This window comes from Sceloporus undulatus, chromosome 4 (assembly GCF_019175285.1).
Source record: "Sceloporus undulatus isolate JIND9_A2432 ecotype Alabama chromosome 4, SceUnd_v1.1, whole genome shotgun sequence".
In the NCBI taxonomy this organism is placed as follows: Eukaryota; Metazoa; Chordata; class Lepidosauria; order Squamata; family Phrynosomatidae; genus Sceloporus; species Sceloporus undulatus.
Window position 1 is genome coordinate 77,304,506 of NC_056525.1, and position 21,179 is coordinate 77,325,684.

General features: G+C 40.0%; 1 protein-coding gene across 4 annotated transcripts in view; it reads left to right on the forward strand.

Annotated features, from left to right (window-relative positions):
• Window positions 1–1,255: 1,255 nt before the first annotated feature.
• The window catches only part of LOC121927612 (cytochrome P450 4B1-like), a 60,238-nt gene continuing 40,314 nt past the window's right edge, over window positions 1,256–21,179 (forward strand). The window contains exons 1-7 of one of the 4 annotated variants that reach the window (XM_042461400.1): window positions 1,256–1,396; window positions 1,731–1,891; window positions 8,740–8,881; window positions 11,395–11,439; window positions 14,138–14,265; window positions 18,955–19,079; window positions 20,141–20,292. In XM_042461400.1, the coding sequence (XP_042317334.1) occupies window positions 1,733–1,891; window positions 8,740–8,881; window positions 11,395–11,439; window positions 14,138–14,265; window positions 18,955–19,079; window positions 20,141–20,292 (751 nt within the window). In that variant the 5' untranslated portion in view covers window positions 1,256–1,396; window positions 1,731–1,732. The other 3 variants (XM_042461401.1, XM_042461398.1, XM_042461399.1) reach the window with 3 other exon arrangements.

A 21,179-nucleotide genomic window follows, 5' to 3' on the forward strand; every position in this document is an offset into this window, starting at 1 on the left:
AGGCTATTTACAATATAAGGCGTATATGTTAAACTTGAAGACTTCAGACAGAGAAGCATAGGAAGTAAACAGTGGTTGAGTGGAAGGGGGAGGATGGATGGGGAATAAGACCTTTTTTTGTTTAGCAGTTATGTTGATTTTTTTTTGTGCATTATTGTGTTTTTATTCCTGTATTTTATTTTATTTATTTGTTGTAATTTGGGTTTCTAATTAAATAAATAAATAAATATTTAAACAATATAGGGTAAAAATGGCTGAAATAACATGAGATACAAAAGTTTTAAAAAGTATTAAATAATCAATCCAATTCAAACATTACTTAGAGAGATTAATGTAAAACAATTAAAAACATTCAAAGCACCTCTTAAGAATTTCAAACACCACACTCATACTCCAATCGGTAAAAGGCTGAGGGCCTGTTAAGATAGGAAGATCTTTACCTCTCAGCAAAAAGAATGCAGAAAGGGGATCACTTGTGGCTCCCTCAGGAGAAACTTTCATATCCTAGGAGCAGCCACCAAAAAGACATTCTCTTGTGCCATCACTGGACAAGACCTGGAGGGTGGTGGGACAGAAAGAAAATCTTCCCCCGAAGACTGTAATACAGTTGGCCCCCCACATTTGCAGCTTTGGCTTTTCTGGCTTTTATTACTTGATTTGATTAATAAGTTCTCTTTAGAAATCTCTCCGTCATTCAGCATGACTCTGCTGGAAGTTGACCATAGAGTCACGCTGGAGGACCTCGAGATTCCCAGAAAAAAACATTTTTTCTAGACATTTTTAGGTCCTCCAGCATGATTTTATTATCAATACCTGGCAGGTGTTGACTATAAAGTTGTGCAGGAAGACCTAAACATTCTTAGAGAAGTGTTCTTTCAGGTTAAAAAATAGTGGTTTTTTATTTGCATTTTCCCCATTTTCACAGAGGTCTTGTGCTCCTAATCCCAGCAAATGTAGAGGGCTCACTGTAATCTAACAGGTTCATAGGGGAAGATAAAGATTTTCAGATAGTCTGGACTATCTGAGCTGTATAGGATTTTATTGGTCATTACCACCACTTTGAATTGTGCCTGGAAACAGACTGGTAGCCAGCGTAGCTATTTCAACAAGGGGAATCTCTGAAATACAGTTACCCTTTACCCTACAATTCATTCCTCTATCTTTATTGGACTTTAGAACATTACACTTACTATTTTGAGTTGCAGTAGGCACGGCAAACAATTGTAATATATGTTGGTAATGGCAATTGCCTTTTCATACCTTTCGACGCAAAACTCCTTCATCCTGTTTTAGAGCACAAATACAACTAGAATCTGCCAGCATGAGCTGAAAAAGCAAAAAGGAAGCTTTTGGAATTAGGAGTTGTATCATTCAGTGGCAAGAAAATTCATATCTGGTAACTTAGGGAAAATTTCAAGGGCTCTTGTTTTAGTTATTTATTAACTCAAGCTTTTAATGCCGATATTTTCTATTCTGATTGTGGAATTGGAGAGCTAGATTAGAAGAATGCTGAATGTTTTCTGTTCTTTCATTTGTTTGCTCACTTTTGCAGTGCTACTGCTAATTCCATTCTACTGAAATATGATAACTATGATTCAACCACCAATCAGTTTCACATAACTGCATTATAACATGTTTGCACTGGAGCAATAACTATATTTAAATAGAGAGTCCTGGAATCTGCGATCAGTCACTGAGAAAAATGCGTGCTGTCCTGTCTAATTTGATAGATATGGATTTCCATGTGTTTATTTATGCTGCTGCTTCTTTCTGCCTGGCCAGCCTGCTCTTGAAAGTCATCCAGTTGTGCCAAAGAAGACAGAGGTTGGTTAGATCACTAGAGAGCTTTCCATGCCCTCCAAAGCACTGGTTTTATGGCCACACCAATGAGGTAGGACTTCTTCCTTATATGGCAGAATCTTGGGGAAATGTATTGTTAAAAAAAGGATTGGAAGCCTATGTTTATCCAGATAGTTTTAGACTATAATTCCCACCATCCTAGAGCAATAGTCCTGCTGGCTGGATTCATAGAGTTCAGAATCCAAAAACGTCTGGAGAGCCACAGGTTCCCCACCACTATTCTTAAATAGATAACACATTAGTGGTGTTACTCATCCTAAGTGAACTGGTACTGCAGATGCTGATTCATGGTGTTAAATGCTAAAGGGAAAGCATGGGCTGATTGCTTTTGTCAGAACCTGGGTTAAACTTGATGCCAAGGAAACAGGATGGCAGAATACTCCTTCCATCCTGCCTTCCTGCTTCACTTGTATTGAACTCAACCAAAATAGCCACATGTGGTCGATGGACTGTACAGCTGAACTACATGATCAAATTATATTAATATTGGCTTATCTGTGGGGCAGCTGTAAGGAGAAGTGAGAGCTGAAATACATACTGTGGTAAATGCATAGCACACAACTGAATGTTGTTTTGCCTTTTTTATTCTTAAACAAATATGTTGGGTTCTGATCCAGATTAGGACCATCATATATAAGTAAGGGAAGTTTGAAACCTTTCCCTCTAACTATTTTTAAAACTTAAAGTCACATTTACACATGCCTGTGCATGCACACACACATCATGCAAGGGCTAAAAGTAGATTGAAAGGGACACCATTGATGGCTTCCTTCTCCATTTTAAGTCCATATGTTTTCCAGGGAAAATGCTTTTTAAAAATTGAGAAATATAGATCTCCTCCATCTGTTTTTGGAAGGTCAAACCTTTATTGGGCCAAAACACACTTACTTGGGAGTAAAAAAGAAAATAAATGTCAGCTGCATGATAAAGATTTGACTAGTTTAACCCTGAGGTATGTATGAGAAGTAAGAAGTAGCAATCATTTTAGCAATCATTAATTGTTTTGTTCTGGAACTGGCAGTAGTACACAGGCCTTTCCAAGGCTATAGCAGTGAACACTAACATTTACCATAGCTATAAGATAAGCTTTTTTGCTGGTAAACGATGCAGCTGTTGGTATACAGCAAAGAAGCAGCCCAGCCCTTTTGCTGATGAAGTCCAGCATCTCTTCATAGCCAGCAGTAGACCTGGGCCACTCAACAAATCATTCCATTCAGACAGTTGCTGGCAAGTTTGCAATAAACACTTTAATATATACAAATTTTATTTCCATTAATGGATACACAGGATCAGTTGTCATGTTTTAAAAAAGATACCTTCCATCCCTTTCTTTATGCCAGATTATGTTTCATTGGTTATGTTAGTCCAGAACAGGTAGACTTTATTTAAGTGAACCTCAGTATTAGGCATGGAAGTAAAAGTGTAGTTAATCATGATGGGACATGCAGGAGTGGAATCAGAAACCTGATGTAGCTTTCCTAACACCACCTAAGATGTCATGACGTAGGAAGCAATAAATTGGGCAGGTTCAGAGAAAAATAGCCTTAAAATATGCTTCAGAGGAGATTATCGAACATGCCTTGTTGTTTCCCTGATGAGATATACACACACATTTTAACTGTCAAAGGTGTATCTTACCACATTCTCCTGTATGCAGCCCGTATGCAACTCATGCTTACGCTGTGGCTTTTCAAGGATGGGAAAATCTCACCCTTGAAAAGCCACAGGATAAGCCTGTGTTACATAAATAATAATCAGGTTTCAGATTTCTCTAGAACCTATTTTCAAGATAGAGCTTAAATATAAATCCCAGAAAGGAAAAAAGGGTGTGTGATAGATGATGCTGATAATGTTTTGCAGATTCAATTGATCTACTGAGATTGAATTGGATTAACTGGATTTAGGTGGTTGCAAAACACATTTCAAAATGCACAGAAAGCAAATAGGACAAAGAGGCAGTTACAGCTCCTCAAATGCCAAAGTGAGCAACCTCTAGTCTAGTTTCTTTCCTCCCATTTCTTGTACCATCTTCTGCTCAATGAAGAATCCTGGAGAACACCAAAGGTTGCACAGTCTATTATGGCATTTTGGTTGGTGTGATATAGTGGTTTTAGTGCTGGACTAGGACTCTAGAGACCCAGGCTCAATTCCTCATTCAGCCTTGGAACCCACTGGATCACACTGGGCAAGTCACATGATCTCAGCCAGGGGGGTGTCCTTGGGGTCCAGACCCCCCTTCCGTTAGATAAAATGAATGGTGAGTGCTGCCGTGCTGCTGCAGCAAAGCCCCATTATAATGGTGGCACTTAGTCTGGACTCCCCCTTCCCAAAATCCTGGCTACGTCCCTGTCTCATCCTCAGGAGAAAACAATGGCAAACCACATCTGAACAAATCTTGTCAAGAAAATTCTATCATAGGTTTATCTTAGGGTCATCATAAGCTGGAAACAACCTGAAGGCACACAACAACAGCAACAAATAAAAATATTGCTCACTCAGTACAATTATGGATTTGAGTTTACCTCCCTCTTTGGATTAGTGTATCTTTTTATTATACAGATCAGATCAATTTATTTAATTAGCCTACTGATCATTTCAAACAATTACAAATTATCAGTTACACAGATGTGTGAATTACCTTTTTAAATCTAGCAGTTACTCATATTCTGTTGTTTTGGAAAGGCAGAATTTTGCAGCCTAGGAAGTGTGTCTTAAAAATGGAGGAAGACTATCTTTTGTCAACGGAAAGCCTAACTGAATTTGAGGAGGTGAGTGAGAAGTGATTTATTTGTTGTTGTTAACTGCCTTCATGTCGGTCATGATCCCATGATGACCCTGCTGATGAGACATCTCCAAGGCACCCTGTTATCCACTGCTCTGTCTGGCACCTGCAAACTCATACTTGTGATCTCTTTAATAGAGTCCGTCCATCTATTATGTGGCCTTTCTCTCTTTCTACTTCCCTCTACGGAGTTTATCACACGTGAAGAATTTCTCTTAATTTCGAATGAAAAGAAAGTGGGGCCAGAATGCATTCACGTAAAGTCGCTAGTTTAGCGAAATTATGTGAATGCTCATTGCATTCGAACTGGCTCCCCATCCCATTGCCCCAAAATAGCATGCCATTGCTTGAATTTGCATGTGGCAGTCTATCATGCAATGTGAAACCTCGTGATTGTGCTCAGACTGACTTATCATTGCCCGAATTTGTGTGTAGCGGTCTATCACGCAATAACGTTAAACCCCATGATTGCGTTCAGATTGCCATTGGGTTATACTTCCAATTTCCCTTGTCTTATAAACTCCTACCTTTCCTAGCATTATTGGTTTTTTCCAATGATTCATGCCTTCTCACAATGTCAAAGTCCAAGCTGAGTTTTGTGGAGATTTCTGGCTTGATCTGCCCATTTGTTTGTCTTTCTGGTTGCCCATGGTATCCTCGGCACTCTTCTCCAGCACTACATCTTAAAATAATTGATTTTCTTCCTATCTTGTTTCTTAACTGTCCAGTTTTTACATCCATACATTGTAAAAGGGAATACAATTGCTTGAATGATTCTAATATAACTTTGCCTTTGTGGGGTAATTTAAGTTCCTAAGACTTCAGCCTTTGCTAAGGCCCCATACAGACAGGCCAAAATAAAGCTGCTTTGGGTCACTTTGGAGGTATGCTGTTTCAATGATGCATGCTTACTAAAAGTCCAGAAGCTGCACCAAAGCTATGCTCTAGTCCTTAGGACTGGATTGTGGCTTTGGCACAGCTTCCGGACTCTTAGTACACATGCATAATTGAAACAGCATACCTCCAATGTGACCCGAAGCAGCTTTATTTTGGCCTGTCTGTATGGGGCCTATGAAAACAAAAATATTGAATATCAAAAATGTCAAAGCCAAGCCTTTTAGGGTCTAGCTTTAAATTAGCAGACCAGCAGAAATGTGCTCTTGTCTAACTATGCTTTCCTAAGAACTGAGACTGACTCCAAAAAAAACCACAACAAACATGTAGTTTGTTGTTTAAAACAACAGTTTACTTGTTAGGGAAACCTTCCCAACATGTTCCTTTGAAAGGGGAGTCCTTAAATGAAGGCACGAGAAACCGAAGTGTCCAAAGCAAAACACAGTTTATTTGGCCAAGACAACAGCACACCAGCAGATGGTGATAAAATTGCTGCCGCAACTCTTCTCATTGTTCATTGTCATTTATACACTGTTATACATTGTTACAAAGTTATTCAGATGCAACTCTCATGACAAACCTTTCATTGGCTTATTGAATGGCAGCAGTTAATTGGTTGCATGCACTTTACACATGTTCATCACACCACTTTCTCATTGCTCAGCATCTCTAAGCACATTCCGGATTTCCTTGATACCTTATTTGGTCCGTTAACCTCTAGGCCTTGAAGCAAGCAGGTTACAGAAGCAGAAAGCAATAGTTACTCCATTTTCACTCCTCTCATACTTATAGTTTTAATCTATATTTACATAGAAGCTATATCCTAATCTAGCTAGTGAATAGTTGAGGTAAAAGAAATATTTTCTCATATTTATAGTTTTTTGTGGGTTTTTGGGGCTATGTGTCCATGTTCTAGAAGAGTTTCCTCCTGATGTTTTGCCAGCCACAGATGCTGTCGAAACGTCAGGAGGAAACACTTCAAGAACATGGCCACATAGCCCGAAAAACCCACAAAAAACTATGGATGCTGGCCATGAAAGCCTTCAACTATCTCATATTTTTTTGCAAAGAAAGTTGAGAGAACAAGAAGATGGAAACACAGGTCAGTTGAAAATATTTTTAGAGATTGTCAGTTAGTCCCAAAGGGGGAGTGATATAAGTCACATGGTTTTAATGAGAGAGAGAAAGGAGAGTTTGCATGCAGGAATTCCCTATCTATCTATGGAGGGGGAAAGAGAATGCAAAAATCTTCCAACAGTATTTAAGGATCTTTTTGAGTTCTTTCATAGCAACCCTCCCCATTCATAATCTTCTTCTGGTTTTGTGGCTGGCGTCCCCATATCTATCAATGCTTGATCCCAGATATGAGAACTCTTTTACTATTTCCTCATTGTCTAGTTTGAATTTGTGTAAGTTCTCTGTGATCATTATTTTTGTTTTCATTATGTTCAACAGTAAACTTGCCTTTGCACTTTCCTCCTTGATCTTCCTTAGTAGTTGTTCCAAGTTTGTGAGGTTTTTGGCAAGTAATATGGTGTCGTCAGTGTATCTTAGATTGTTGATATTCCTTCCTCCTATTTTCACTCCTCCTTCTTCTGTGTCCAATCCTGATTTTCGTATAATATGTTCTGCATACACAATGAACAGATAGGAGGAGAGGATGCAGCCTTGTCTGACCCCTTTGCCAATTGGGAACCATTCTGTTTCTCTGTGTTCTGTCCTGGGTCACAAATGGCCTGCTCGAGTGGATACAGGCTGCCTACAGCCTGGACATGGGTACATGCGATAACATCCATTTTCATCTTTTGGATCCTTTGTCTCTCCCGCCAGGATTCCTGGATGAGATAATCTCGAAAGGCTTTGCTATAGTCTATTAAGCACATGCTGGTTTTCTTTTGAAATTCCTTGGTGCACTCCATTAGCCATCGTATGTTTGCAGTGTGGTCCCTAGTGCCTCTTCCTTTCCTGAACCCTGCTTGGATCTCTGGGATTTTTCTCTCCATGTATGGTTGGAGTCACATTGCAGAATTTTGAACATAATTTTGCTTGTATGAAGTGAAGTACATGACCTTAAATTGTGAAAGGATACACCCTAGCAGTTTCTGTTGACCATTTTTGTCTGTGTACTATATCTATATATAAAGATGATATATCATCTGCATAACAAATCACTTCATCTAAAGCAGGGGTAGGCAACCATTTTGAGCCGGTGGCCGGGTTGCTGTCCCTTAGACAACTGGGGGCCCAAAGCCAAAAAATAAATAATCAAATAATTTTTAAAAAATTTAAATAAATAAATAAACCGGGACAACTGTAGGACAACATTTTCAAAGGGTGGACACTTTTTTTAAAAAAGTAGAGGACACGCAAAAAAATTTGCTGATTTTTAAAAAAATGTTAATATAAATGCATGTTTCTGAGGCATCTATAGACAATTGCCCCCCTTGCCCCTGCGTGCGAGAGGCCAAAGGCCCCGGCGGCAATCGGCGGCAGGATCGGGCTGGGGCCGGTCCCAAGGCCTTGCTGGGCCGCATCCGGCCCGCGGGCCGCAGGTTGCCTACCCCTGATCTAAAGAGTGGTGTGAATTGCAGACTTCTATTCCCCTGTATCATGCCCTCATTTCTCTCTCTCTGTTTCTCTGTTTCTCTGTTGTTTTGTTGAATAAGCAGTCTAACAAATTATGTATTGGGCAGATGTGGTGCTAAGGTATCTTGTAGAGGTAGATGTATCATTCTAGGTAGCCCAAAGCTTGGTTTGGGATGAAAACATTCAGGTTTCATATTCATCAGTGTGTTGTTGTTGTTCTTGTTGTTGTGTGCCTTCAAGTCGCTTCCAACTTATGATGACTCTAAGTTGAATGTCTCAGAGGGTTTCTTGGCAAGATTTGTTCAGAGGAGGTTTTCCACTGCCTTCCCCTGAGGCTGAGACCGTGTGTAGCCATGCTCATGGTCTTCGGTGTCAAAGAAAAAACCTTCTGGGAGCAAGAAACCAGCTTCAGCCTCATGTCTGGGGAAAGATACTGGATAACTCAAATGTTTATTTCATGGCATTTTATTCATTCATACATTGAATTTGTAATAGTAGCTTAAAATGTATGAGACTCTTTTCTCTGTTAGCTTGAATGAAAATCCTCAAGTGAGCTTTCACGGGGAAGTCTAGACTTAGACAATTGAAATATGATTGACTGATTGGTTTTATTGCAGCTTGGTCGGGTTGGGGAACTACATACACTGCAGTCTTGGTCGGAAAAATATCCCTTTGGTCATTCCTTGTGGTATGGAGCTTTTTTGGGATTCTTGAACATTTACGATCCAGAGTATGCCAAGGCTGTATACAGCAGAGGAGGTAATGGAACGCTCCATTCTGAGACATCAAAACTAGTTTTCTATCTTGTATTGATAAATTCTATGCTGTTTAGACTGCAATTTTATAGTTATTTACCTGGGAGTAAGTCCTATTGAATTCAATGGGAATTATTTCTGGGTGTTTTTGCTGAATTTTAATATTACTTTCAAAGGTTAAGAAAAACTTATTGAATCAATTTACAAAATAAAAATACGAAACATTAATCTCTTTCTCTCACTTTATCTTGCTCTCTATTTGTGATTAACATAATAGAATTATTATCATTGTTATTAGGATGTTATGGTAAACTATTTCAGTTCTCCCTTTTTCTTTTCTTTTTATTAAATTTTACTACAATTAAAAGATATCATAACACCATGAAATACATTCACCAACATATATCACATCATAACCAATACCTTACAACTCCTATCTGGGCCTCTTTGATCTATGTTTCAATAGTGTACGTGATCTGCCTGTCTTGCAGTGATGGAGAACTCTATGTCAGGTATCCCATCAGGCACTCTGCATAGGGTCATCAGAAGAAAAGTCATCCACATTTAGGATTTTAAGGCTCCAGTGCTGGTAACATTACCATATTAATGTTTTTCCCATATTGCTTAGCCCTCTTACAATTCCACCACATGTGATAGTAAGAAGTATTATTTTTTATTTTTACATTTCCAGCATTTCATATTTACATTCTTGTACAATTTAGATAATTTCATCAGTATTAAATGCCACATGTAAAACATTTTGTAATAAATTTCCTTCAGATTTTGGGTTAGAGTGAAATTGTCTTTCTCCATGATTTTTCCCAATTTTCTATCTCGATGTTATGTTAAAGGAGTTGATGCCATCTTCTCATCGTATCCTTTATCTTTTTCTAATTCTCTTTTTGATAGAATGTCATAAAATTTTGAGATTTCTAAAAAATATTTTATCCAAATCAGCATTACCTCTTTCTATTCCCTTAAGCTTTAAACCCAACTTAAACCTCTCCTCTAATTCTTTATATGCAAACCATTGTATTTTTATTTTCAGCAGCTCTGATAGCACTATGCATTTGCAGTCACCAACAGGCATAAGCACGTGCACAGATATGCACACAAACATGCACACACACCAAATCAACAGCATTAAAATATCTTTTTGATACATCTCAAACACAAAAATGTCAGTATTAGTTAAAACCATAAAATGAGTACACACATATAAGACTGTACTATTAGTAGCTAAGGGTTTTGTGTTTGTTTGTTTGTTTGTTTGGCAAAGCCCTTTGAGTAAAAGTTTATTTTAGATGCCGAACTCATTCTGTAGTAGCTTGATAAAGAATGTTATATAAATATTTTCCATGTAAGTCTGTACCCTGTGTAAAGTTAATAAACAAGCATTGGGTGCACAAGGTACTAAAAGCATTTTTTTTAAACACACACACACACACACACCCCTAGTCAGATAATTTAGTGGAACCCTCTAATCCAGGAGAGTTAAAAATGTGGCACAAACATCGCTATACATAGAGCAGCAAATGTTAATCTATCCCGCATTAATGAAGCGTCAATAAATAGCAATAAACATTATAGCGATGGAGAATGAATTATAGAGATGATGGGGTTCCATTTGAACCTGAAACTCCAAGCTACAAATAAGAACTTCTTTATATTTTGAATCACATTTTGTTTCTAGGCTGGACCCAAAACTTGGTCCAAAGAAATGATGAAATATCAGAGCCCAGTGGAACCAGGAGAGGTCATCACCTCCCACTGCAGCTCCCTCTGCTCCTTCAAATCTGGCTCTGCAGAACTGGGAAACTGTCCAGAGCTGATTCTCTGCCAACATGGAGGGCTGCAGAATGAATGGGCAGGAAGAAAGTTCCACTTTCTGAATGCTGGGTTTAGCCTTCTGTCTTGTTAAAATTTCAATGGCCTTTTCTCATACTGTTTTCAAGTTTTCATTTGTTTGTTCTGCCCATTTTAGGACTGATATGCTTTCTACAATCCCATAGAATGTTAAAACTAAGCATAGAAGTGAACATTTTTGCAACAAAAGCAGAACTTAAAAACTACATTGTTTTTTAAAAATAAGTAATTCAGTTGAAATGCCTCAAAGTAGTTACTTGCAAATGAGGGCAGATGAAGAGTAGGGTAAGCCATCAAGACTACTCCAGGAAAAGACAGGTCCCCTAATTCTGACAACGGTTGTCCAGAAAAGTTAATCTTCCAATCTGTGTTATGATCACAGGATTATTAGATATCACTTTACCTGAAAATTATCTCAGTTCATAATTCAATTGCATCTCCTCTAGCAGTATACTAAAAATCCATTCCTGGGAATTTGAGCACATTAACTTGTTCATTAATGATTGTCTGTCTGTCTTTCCTTCTCCCTCTCTCTCCCCTCTTTAGTCTGACCACCCATTCTGAATTGCAGGAGGAGTTGCCATTCTGTTCTCTGATACCTTGCAGGGAAAAATACCAATCCTGTGTTTTTACTCTTTTTGACTGTTACAGATCCAAAGGCTCTTGATTTTTATGGATTTTTTCTCCCATGGATTGGTAAGGAGCATTATGGTGTTGTTTTTTTGCTACATTGATAGAAATGAACTTGGCTCTACATGTATTCTTTTTGTAGTGTCATACCTTATAAAGTGATATGGTGAGGATTTGCCCTTTGTTACAAGGTATGCTCAATAAATAAGAATGGTTAGACTTTGATACTGAGGTAGGGAGCTGTCTCTTGCCAGAGTCTGCATGCACTGTAAGAAGGCATGCTGGAGGGTACAGCAAGAGAGCCTGGATCCCTGTCCAGTTCAAAGTACAAACTGGAATTTCCCTCAATGCTCTCACCCCTTGTTGACAAGGAGATGCTCAAGAGAGCAGTAAGTGCTTAAATGTCTTGTTTGCCGCCAATGAGTGGAGGCTCTGCCAAACTAACTCATACTGGTATATTTCCCATTGTGAGGTATTGTATAGTTTCCAGGCATGTTGGACAATCTTACTGGATTTGAAAGTGAGTAAATGTCTATACTTAATCGGCTTTGTCTCATGTATGCATCTCCATGGTTTTCAAACATCCAGACCATCTACAGGGCCATTCAGACTACCTTTTGCACCAAATTGTAACTCAGATTAAAAGTGGGAAGTTCCCACTCGCACCTGTTTTAACACACCTGGATCAGGGGTTTTTACACCAGATCAAGGGCAAATCCCCCTTAGAGTGGATTTTCCGAAAGTGGATTTTTTTCCTGTTGGCCTAACATATTTTGTTGCCTCCATCATTCTCCTCCATGGTATGTATAAAAGCCCACTATACCAGTCACTGAAATTTTACATTTGTTTTGCCTTGTGTCAGGTTAGTGTAAGGCATGCTGGGGTGATCATATGGTTCACAGAATTTTGCCCTTCAATATCTCACTTCCCTTTTCACCCCTCACCATCTGATACATGAGGCAGCTGTTTATAGTGTCAGCAAGTATCAAGATAACCATTCTCATATTTCTTTCTGAGAAAATGTGTCTTTTCTTGTAGAATCTTCACAGCATCTTTAGATGATCTGGTTTGGGGAAAGGTAATATCTCCCATTCCAGGTTCTTGGCTGGAGTGAAGATGAAAATACCTCCCTCCTTTGCCCTCACAGCCAGGCTTTTAGTATGTGGCTGTGGGACCAATGCCTGAGGGGTAGTGACTGAGGAACAACTCTTTTCCTGCCCTGCTTGGCAGTTCTGAGCCTCTGTGTTACTGGGGAAAAATATTTGCTGTGGAGGGCAAGGTGTCACAAGGAATAACTACAAGACACCCAATTATGGAAGGAAAATGGGCACAGCTTTATTGATTACAGCTGACAGATAGGGTTGGCTCAAAAGTGCATGGGGTCTGGATTTGGCATCCATGCATCGACCAACCCCTATGTTGATTGATGAGCCAAGTTGCCTGGTCACGACCGAGCTTCGGGAGGATAGCAGGGGTAACCAGCTGATCAAACGTTTGCATCTCAGGTAACCGTTTGATCACATGTTCGCATTTCCATCCCTTGTTACCAGGGGATGCTGATCTGGCGTTGCTCCCACAATGGCAATGCCCTCAACACCCTCAGGCCATCTATCCATCGGGCCACTGATCCAGTGCTCCACAGCACCAGAAAACATGCCCACCAGATCCTAGACTCATGCTACGGCCCCCGGAGAAGATGTGACAGCACATCCCTATCCTCAAATAGAGGGAGGGAGAGTGGGAAGAACTGACTGAAAATGGTGCCGTACACGCAGGCCACTCAGCCTTAAATAGGCCTGCCACCCAAAAGACTGGAGGCCCAGAAGTCACCACTTCTTCCAGCCCCCCTCCCCAATCAATCAAATTCCTCTATTACCCCGGTGCTGCCCTGTGATATTACTTCCACTCCCAGTGCACCCTGGAAGCTGTAGTCTTGGCCCACGAGCCAGAAGCACTGCCTTCCCCAACATGGGCAGCCAATCAGGGCCTTTCAATCCCAGCCCAGTGTCTGCCAGTGAATCTCAGGGTCCAGAGGATCGCATGGCATGATGGCTCTCTTCTCACAGCAACCAGGCTGGCCTGGTGAGTTGGGCAGCCTCATTTATACAGGATTTCAATTTTTGTATATCATGATATACAATTTTTGTATATCATGATTTTCTTTGAAATGTACACACACACACACACACACACACACACACACACACACACAGACACACACCACTGCGAAAGATAAAAATGTGCAACATAGGCAAGCCCTGGGCCTCCTTCCAGATTGTTTCATGATAATTTGTTCCAGCATCAATCCTGACCACATTAGTGCAACGTTCTTTTCTGTGCATTTGCCATTTATTGGAAAATGTGTAAATTTTGGCTAAAATCCCATAGTTACGCCTGCATTTTTCTAGCTGTTTCTTTGAAGTAGGTTCTGGGGTTTACCACCCACATTTACTGTACTTCTGCATCCAATAGCAAAAGAATTAGGACTGTTTTTCCCTCCCCTTTCTGTTGTTGCCATCTATGGCACCCAAAACCTGTTCTACGGGGTTTCCTGACCTCCAGAGAGAGTTACTTGGGCGGGGGGAGGATTGCAAGAGGGAAGGAGCAATACAGTTTCTGGCAGAACTAGCAGAATCATACCATTGGTTCCTGGTCTTGGTTGCACAATTAGCATGGAATTTTTTTATCTCCTGTTCGTGGTTTTAAACATCTATGGCCTGCAGATATTCATGACAGACTGTGATTAGTTTTCTGTCCTTTTTAGGTAAAGGGCTACTGGTTTTAGATGGGCCCAAATGGTTCCAACACCGCCGACTTCTGACTCCAGCATTCCATAGTGATATTTTAAAGTCATATGTGCCACTGATGGTTGACTCCATTCAAGTGATGCTGGTGAGTAAACAAATTGTTGGCTGTCTCTTCTTTATGATTGAAAGACAACAACAACCCTAAGCAGTAAGGAGATTATAAACAGGGGGAAAAAGCCAGGAGTAAAAGGCATAGTCCCGGCATAATCACATGATCACACTGAAGATTTTTAGACACGTCACGCTCATCCAGGACTTATCCCGTGAAGATCCAGGAATGCTCCTGCAACTAAACCATTGCTAGGATTTCCCCCCAAATGTTTTGTTGCTGGAGCATTTCTGGATCTTCATGGTATAAGTCCTTGATGAGTGCAACGTTGTCTGAATCTCTTTGGTGTGATTATGCTGGGAGTATGCCTTTTACTCCCAACGTTCCTCTCCTTCTGATAATCTTTTAAGAGTATTTGGAGATACTGTGCCAGCATGTCAAATACACATTGGGTATCAATCTGGGTTTGAGACCTCAATCAGAACTGTTGCTCTACAAAATCTGTGACATGTAACAAGGAAGCATTCTCATGATGAGACTCACCCACCCAACTACTTTCTCAGATGGCAGCCCAATGTTTTTTTTCCCCATCCCACTGCTGCTGTATGAAGGTGATAGTCACTATCCCACCAATTCTTCACTGTGAGAACCCGGGATTCTCTTAAATGCGTTCTGCACTATAACTCTGTTTACTGCCAATTCGATTCCGGGCCCAATACAAAGTGTTGGTTATTACCTTTAAAGCCCTACATGGCTTGGGCCCGAGTTACTTGAGGGAACGCCTCTCCCTACACAACCCGCCCCGCACTCTCAGAACAACTGGGAAGTATCTACTCAAGCATCCCAAGGTGAGACTAACAACTACTCACCAAAGAGCATTTACGGCCATGGTCCCTACGCACTGGAACAATCTTCCGGAAGAGATCCGACTTATATCTACCCTAGATGTCTTCAAGAAGGCACTGAAAACTCACCTCTTTCAATTAGCATAAACCCCTGACTCTCTATAATAGAATATCATTCGCAAACAGGAGCCTACTTCAAGATGCTAATTAGGATTGCATATTGCATGTTTTAGACAGATGATTGTTTGTATACTTTGTTTTTAATAATTGTTACTGGAATTGTTTGTAATTGCATTTGTATCTGTATTGTTGTATTATCACTCCTGGAACCTTCTTCCCCCCGTGAGCAAGGGCCATCACTTCCTTAACCAGCTTCAAAATGGAGTTGAAGACCATCCTGTTCAGAGAAGCGTTCCCAGGCATTGCATAATTGTCACTGGCTATTTGATGTTCTTTTGTTGCCTGTTTTATTGAATCATTTCCTGTATTGCTATGTATTTTATATGTATTATCCTACTAGAGAGGCAGGCTAGCTCCAACAGGCCTCCTTGGATGAAGATTAACCAACAATTAAGAAGCCAAGCCCTCCCTCCAGTCCATCTCCCCTGATCCAGGCCTCAGAGGTAGAGAAGAACTGCTGGCCCTCATCCCCTTCCCCACTACCACTCGCTTCTCCTTTTGTGCCGTGTCTTTTTAGATTGTAAGCCTGAGGGCAGGGAACCGTCCAATTAAAAAGATTGTATGTACAGCGCAGTGTAAATTTACAGCGCTTTATAAATAAAGGATAATAATAATAATAATAATAATAATAATAATAATAATAATATACTCTGATGTAATTCCGCTTCGATCCATTGGGAGAAGCAGGAAAATGCAAATAAAACGTATTATTATTATTATTATTATTATTATTATTATTATTATTACATGCCAGCCTTCTGGGTTTCAAACTTGCCCCCAGCATGGCACCAACTATTTTTTGACAGCCACACACCCACTACAACAATTTAATTAAGTACACTCTTTGTCCCTTTCTTGGGTACCTAAAACACTTTCTAACTGCCTTCACAGCAGCCTAACCTAGCCTCAATGACTCTTCACCTCTGAGGGCACAATGAACACCCAACCCTTTCAAATCTGCTCCTCCCTCTTATATACTCACTCCTGGGAACAGCCCCACCTTTTCCTGGCTTTGCTCCCATTGGCTAGTGCCAAGGTTCTGATCTGTCTGTTGTCTCCACAAGCATATTTTCCTTTTACCAATGTACACAACTGGTGCTCCTCAAGCTGGGAAGACACTCACCCGATTCCAAGCATGTCTACCACCCTGCTTTCGCAAATTTCTTATTATTCTTCTCTCCAAGCATGCAACTCTTCAAGAGGTCCAGAGATGCCCTAAATGCCCACATCTAGAACCTGAGCTAAGCATATCTAGCAAGCATGAGCCTGGCAATGACTAAAGCACATAACTCTCCTAATGTAAATGTGTCCTATCTTGTACATTTGCAAATAACTGGATGTGCGTTTGTTTTGGAATTCCAAATACTGTAACTACTGCTTCAAAAATTCTGTTTTTACCTTTTTACTTTTTATATTTGTAAGTTTTTTCTAAGTAGGAACCTAAATTCAGTAGATTAACTTGCTTTTGATTTGGTTCTTAGTTTGGTTTTAAGGTTGCCAGGTGAAACAAGGGATAGGGCTCCTTGACCATTAAGGGTTGTATAGAAGAGTAAATTCCACAGCTTTTGCTTATTATTTGGTTGCATGAGAAGCAACACCCTGTACACAGCTATTAAGGGTATGTAAGGCAATTCTTAATGTATGTGGCATCCCTATTCAGTTTTGCTATCACTTCAATCACCCTGAAGCAACATCAGGGCGCAAAAAGAAGCGACAGCGACTGGTGGTTCCATTCTCAAGTGAAACTGCTCCATGTTTTAGTCCACATAGTCCCACTATACAAAAGGCTGAACTTGTTTGAAGGATAGAATTCAGCAACTTAGAACCTTATCATCATTGTCGCAGCAATCATGTCAGGTGTTTTTTTTAAAAAGAAGAAGGAAACATACCAGTTTAGAGCAGCCAATATCACATGTTTTCACAATTGCATGACTTGAGATGCTGTCTCCATCACAGTCTCTTCCTGATTTCCCCTTAACCCCACCTTCCTGCCCTATGCACTACCTAGCATGCCTTTTGGTTATTTTATCTTATTTTTAAATTGTGATTTTTCACACAGTTCTGGAGCTCTGCTACTGAGACTGAAGTTTTAAAAAAACACACAAAAGAAATATAAAAGAAATAAAGGCTGTTTGGGATTAGCAAGGGGGAGGGAGGACAGAGAGAGGAGGAGACACTGACACCGCGTGACTACCAATATCACAACTACCCGAGCAGTGCTGGTATGCACCTGGGGACTTGCGTGACTACAAGCTCATTGATGGGTTTCCCCTCTCGGTGAAAAGGGACACAACAGCTATGGGTCAGAGGTAACATCATGCGCTAGGTAATGTTAAAGCAGATTTTTTTTCCTGATCTATAATTGTGGTTTAAAAGCTGTGTGCAGTAATTTTCTTAGATGGCTCCTTCAGACTAACATTCGGAATGGCTTCACTTTCCTACTGACATTGAAGGCATTCAGTGCCGATGAATGGATTGTGGGATCTTTATGGATGAGTAAGCAACTTCTTGGTTTTTGATGAGAGAACCAAGACAATAGCTTGCTTCTCATCCTAAATGCTCAGCTTTATGCTGGCTGTTTGCTGTAATAAATGAAATGAAATGCCCAGCTGAGAGAGAAAGCATTATACCAGACTGAAAGGCTAATGAGAGTAATTTCCAGAAAGAAGAAGTCAGTTTGGGTGAAAAAATGTGGATGTAGAAGCATACAGGTTTTGTCTGGGCAGCACAGAAGGACTGGCCACCTGTATTTCCTTGTAAGTGATAGTGGTTATTGTTGTTTTGCCTGGAGCTGGGACACCGCATAGACTGGATGGGGGCGAAGTGAGATCTGTGGTGGAATTCCATTATCTTTTCCCTGGGAAGAATGGAGTTAAATTCCAGGAAGAATGAGAATGCTGCAGGGTGTGCAGGTGTTCATGCCATAGGTAAGCTTGCCAAAGGTGATTGTTTCTCCCCATCTGGGACAGTTCCAGGAAGAGACTGTAGATCCTGCAGAAAAAAATTATGTAAATGACGTATGTAAAAGAAGGTCTTTTTCTCATATGAAATTATTTTACTGAAAGAATAGTTAAAATGTTTAGGTAGATTTGCTGAGTTGCCTTCAGGATGGCACTAGTGGGAAATTTTTAAAAAGTGAATTCTCCACAGTGTCTTTAACAACTGGCAGGCAAGCAGAAATACAGGCATTGGCATTCTCCTGACATGGATTTGCTTTGATAGGAATGCTTCCATATTTGTATTTCTATATGTGTGAGAACTAATGTTTTCATAGAAAAGCATATAATCTCTTGCTCTTTCTTAAGGGTATAAAGGATAAACTATGGGTATATCTCTATTATGTATAAAATGACTCTTTAATGGTCCTTTGGAGATGTACACCACCATTTTGAGCATGCTAGCAAGTGATCCTGGTGGCCAGAACCCTCAGACACCACAATGACCATCACTACAGTTGACTTCAACTGGTTCAAAAATTAATACTGCTTCTATTACTTCTCTGCTCACCACCCAGAACTTTGAGAATTGACAGATTTAAAACTGAAACAAGCAAACAACTATGTCAGAGCATGTGTGACAGCATGAAAACAGCCATAAACCTTATGGCTGATTGGCAAAAACAGGATTGCCATGGATTTATTCATCCAAAAATTGTTTTTTATATACATGAAATGTGTGCTTCTCTTCTCTCTTGCATTAGGAAAAATGGGAGAAGCTGATCTCAGCAGATAAATCCTTGGATATTTTCCCACTCGTTGGCTCCATGACACTTGACAGCATGTTGAAGTGCCTTTTCAGTTATGACAGCAACTGCCAGAATCACAGGTCATTACGGCTTGTAGTAAAGCATTGAGAAAGTTGGCTGGGCTCCTAGACACATAACCCCTCCTTGGAAAAAGCAAGAAGTTGACCTTTTGTTTGAAAAAATTGGTATATTTTGAGATTAAACTATGCATGGCGAGAGTGGAAACCTTTTTAAAAGGCAAATTGGTGCTTCTAGATGATTCTAGAGAGTTAATTCATCCATCAGTGAAAAAGGGAAGTTCAGGGTATCTGATGGCTAAAATAAAAATAAAATAAAATAAAAACAATTTTGGAGGGTATCAGGTAGCCCCATGCCTGCATTTTGCCCATTCCTGCTATGCCACACCCTACTTATATAATGGAATATTATACAAATGATCCTATCCTCTTGCCTTGTACAGAAAGAAGGAAGTGGCATTGGTGAAAGGAGGAGTCTGCTGGCTCTGAGGGACCAAAAGAAATATAACAACCGATGCCATGGGACAGACAAATGGCCAAGCTATCCTTTCCAAACTTTGTTTGCTCTGTGGCCATCCTGGAAACCAAAGATTCAAGAAATAGGCAGTTTGATGCCGGTCCTCCTGCCTTCCTCCAACACGGCCCTAGTCCCTCTTCTTGCTGTTTTCTTCTTCCTGTTAATTTCATTTCAAGGCCCACTGTAGCTACACCTTCAAAGGCAATAGAATCTCAGCCCTTGAGCTCTGAGAGAATGAATAGAGATGACTGAGAAGAAAAACTATAACAATTTCTAGTGTTGGTTGGAGTGCATAAAGATCCAACTTACATGGCCCTCAGGGTCAAAGTAACAGTTTAAAACCCTTGTTTCCTGACCCATGGCCAGCCACTCATATATATCAGTGTCTAAGTATAACCCTCTGTTATTTCAACAGGATTGCATAATGCTTTATCTTCTCATTTCCATAAAATGGTAGTTGGAAGGGTGCTTATGTGTTTTACCTTCACTCCTTACAAGACAGGCAGAATGCAAATGCAATATATTACCACACACACACACACACACACACACACACACACACACACAATCACATCTAAGTTAAACTCTTTCCTCACCTTGCTTCTAGTGACAATGAGTATGTCCAGCAAATCTCTATCCTCGGCTGCTTGATGCAGGAAAGAATACAAAGGTTTCTGTATCACAATGATCTTATCTATCGTTTTACTCCTCATGGACACCGCTTTTTCAAGGCTTGCAAAATTGCTCATCGCCACACAGGTATTGCTTCCTGCTGTAACCTTTAGTATCTCCCTCTGCTTTCATAGCTAACATTCTATAAAGCAGGAAGGGCTAGACACCCATCCTCAGGCAGAATATAGGCAAATAAAGTGGAACAGTACCAAACACAAGGAGACCAAAAAAAAGTGGCTATGGCTGCTTCAAAATGGTACTTTATATTCATTAAAAAAAACAAACAGTAAAATGTCCTTATAATACTTTGCAATTCCCACAGCATGGCAAGTTTACTTTCTCAGACTAGAACTCCTAGAATCCTTCAACCAGCATGGCCACCAAGGGATTCTGGGAATTGTCATCCAAAAAAGTAACATTTCTTAACTTGAAATATAAATATATAAAATATTATTAAAGGTCTTGTCATGTTGGGCATGATAAGACCTTTACTCTCAACAATTAATTTGCAGTTCCATTTTGAAATTTTGGCCTTTAGCCTCCTCAGGTAGAGTCTGACTATCGAATATTTTTCTGGCAAAATAATAAGGTTTGTTCAACCTGCTGCTAATTCTGGGCTGTTCAGTCCCACCATCTTCATGGATACAGTTGCTGGGAATATGAGAAAGGCCTTTCATAGTGGCTGCCCCAGACTCTGGAAGTCTTTCCCTTGGTAATTAGAATGGCTCCCTCCTTGGCCTCATTCCCATTACAAAATAAATTGGTTTTTTAAAATAATAATAATAAAATTTATTTATGTTTCCCCGCTTCTCCCGGTGGATCGAAGCAGGGTTACTGACTAAATAAAAACACAAAATGATAAAAACACAATGGAAGCAATGAAGCGATTTAGAGCCAAATAGATGTTCACACTATTCCAGCCGTGATTGAACCTACCTATTTCATTTTAATCTACTACACATTCACATTCAGCA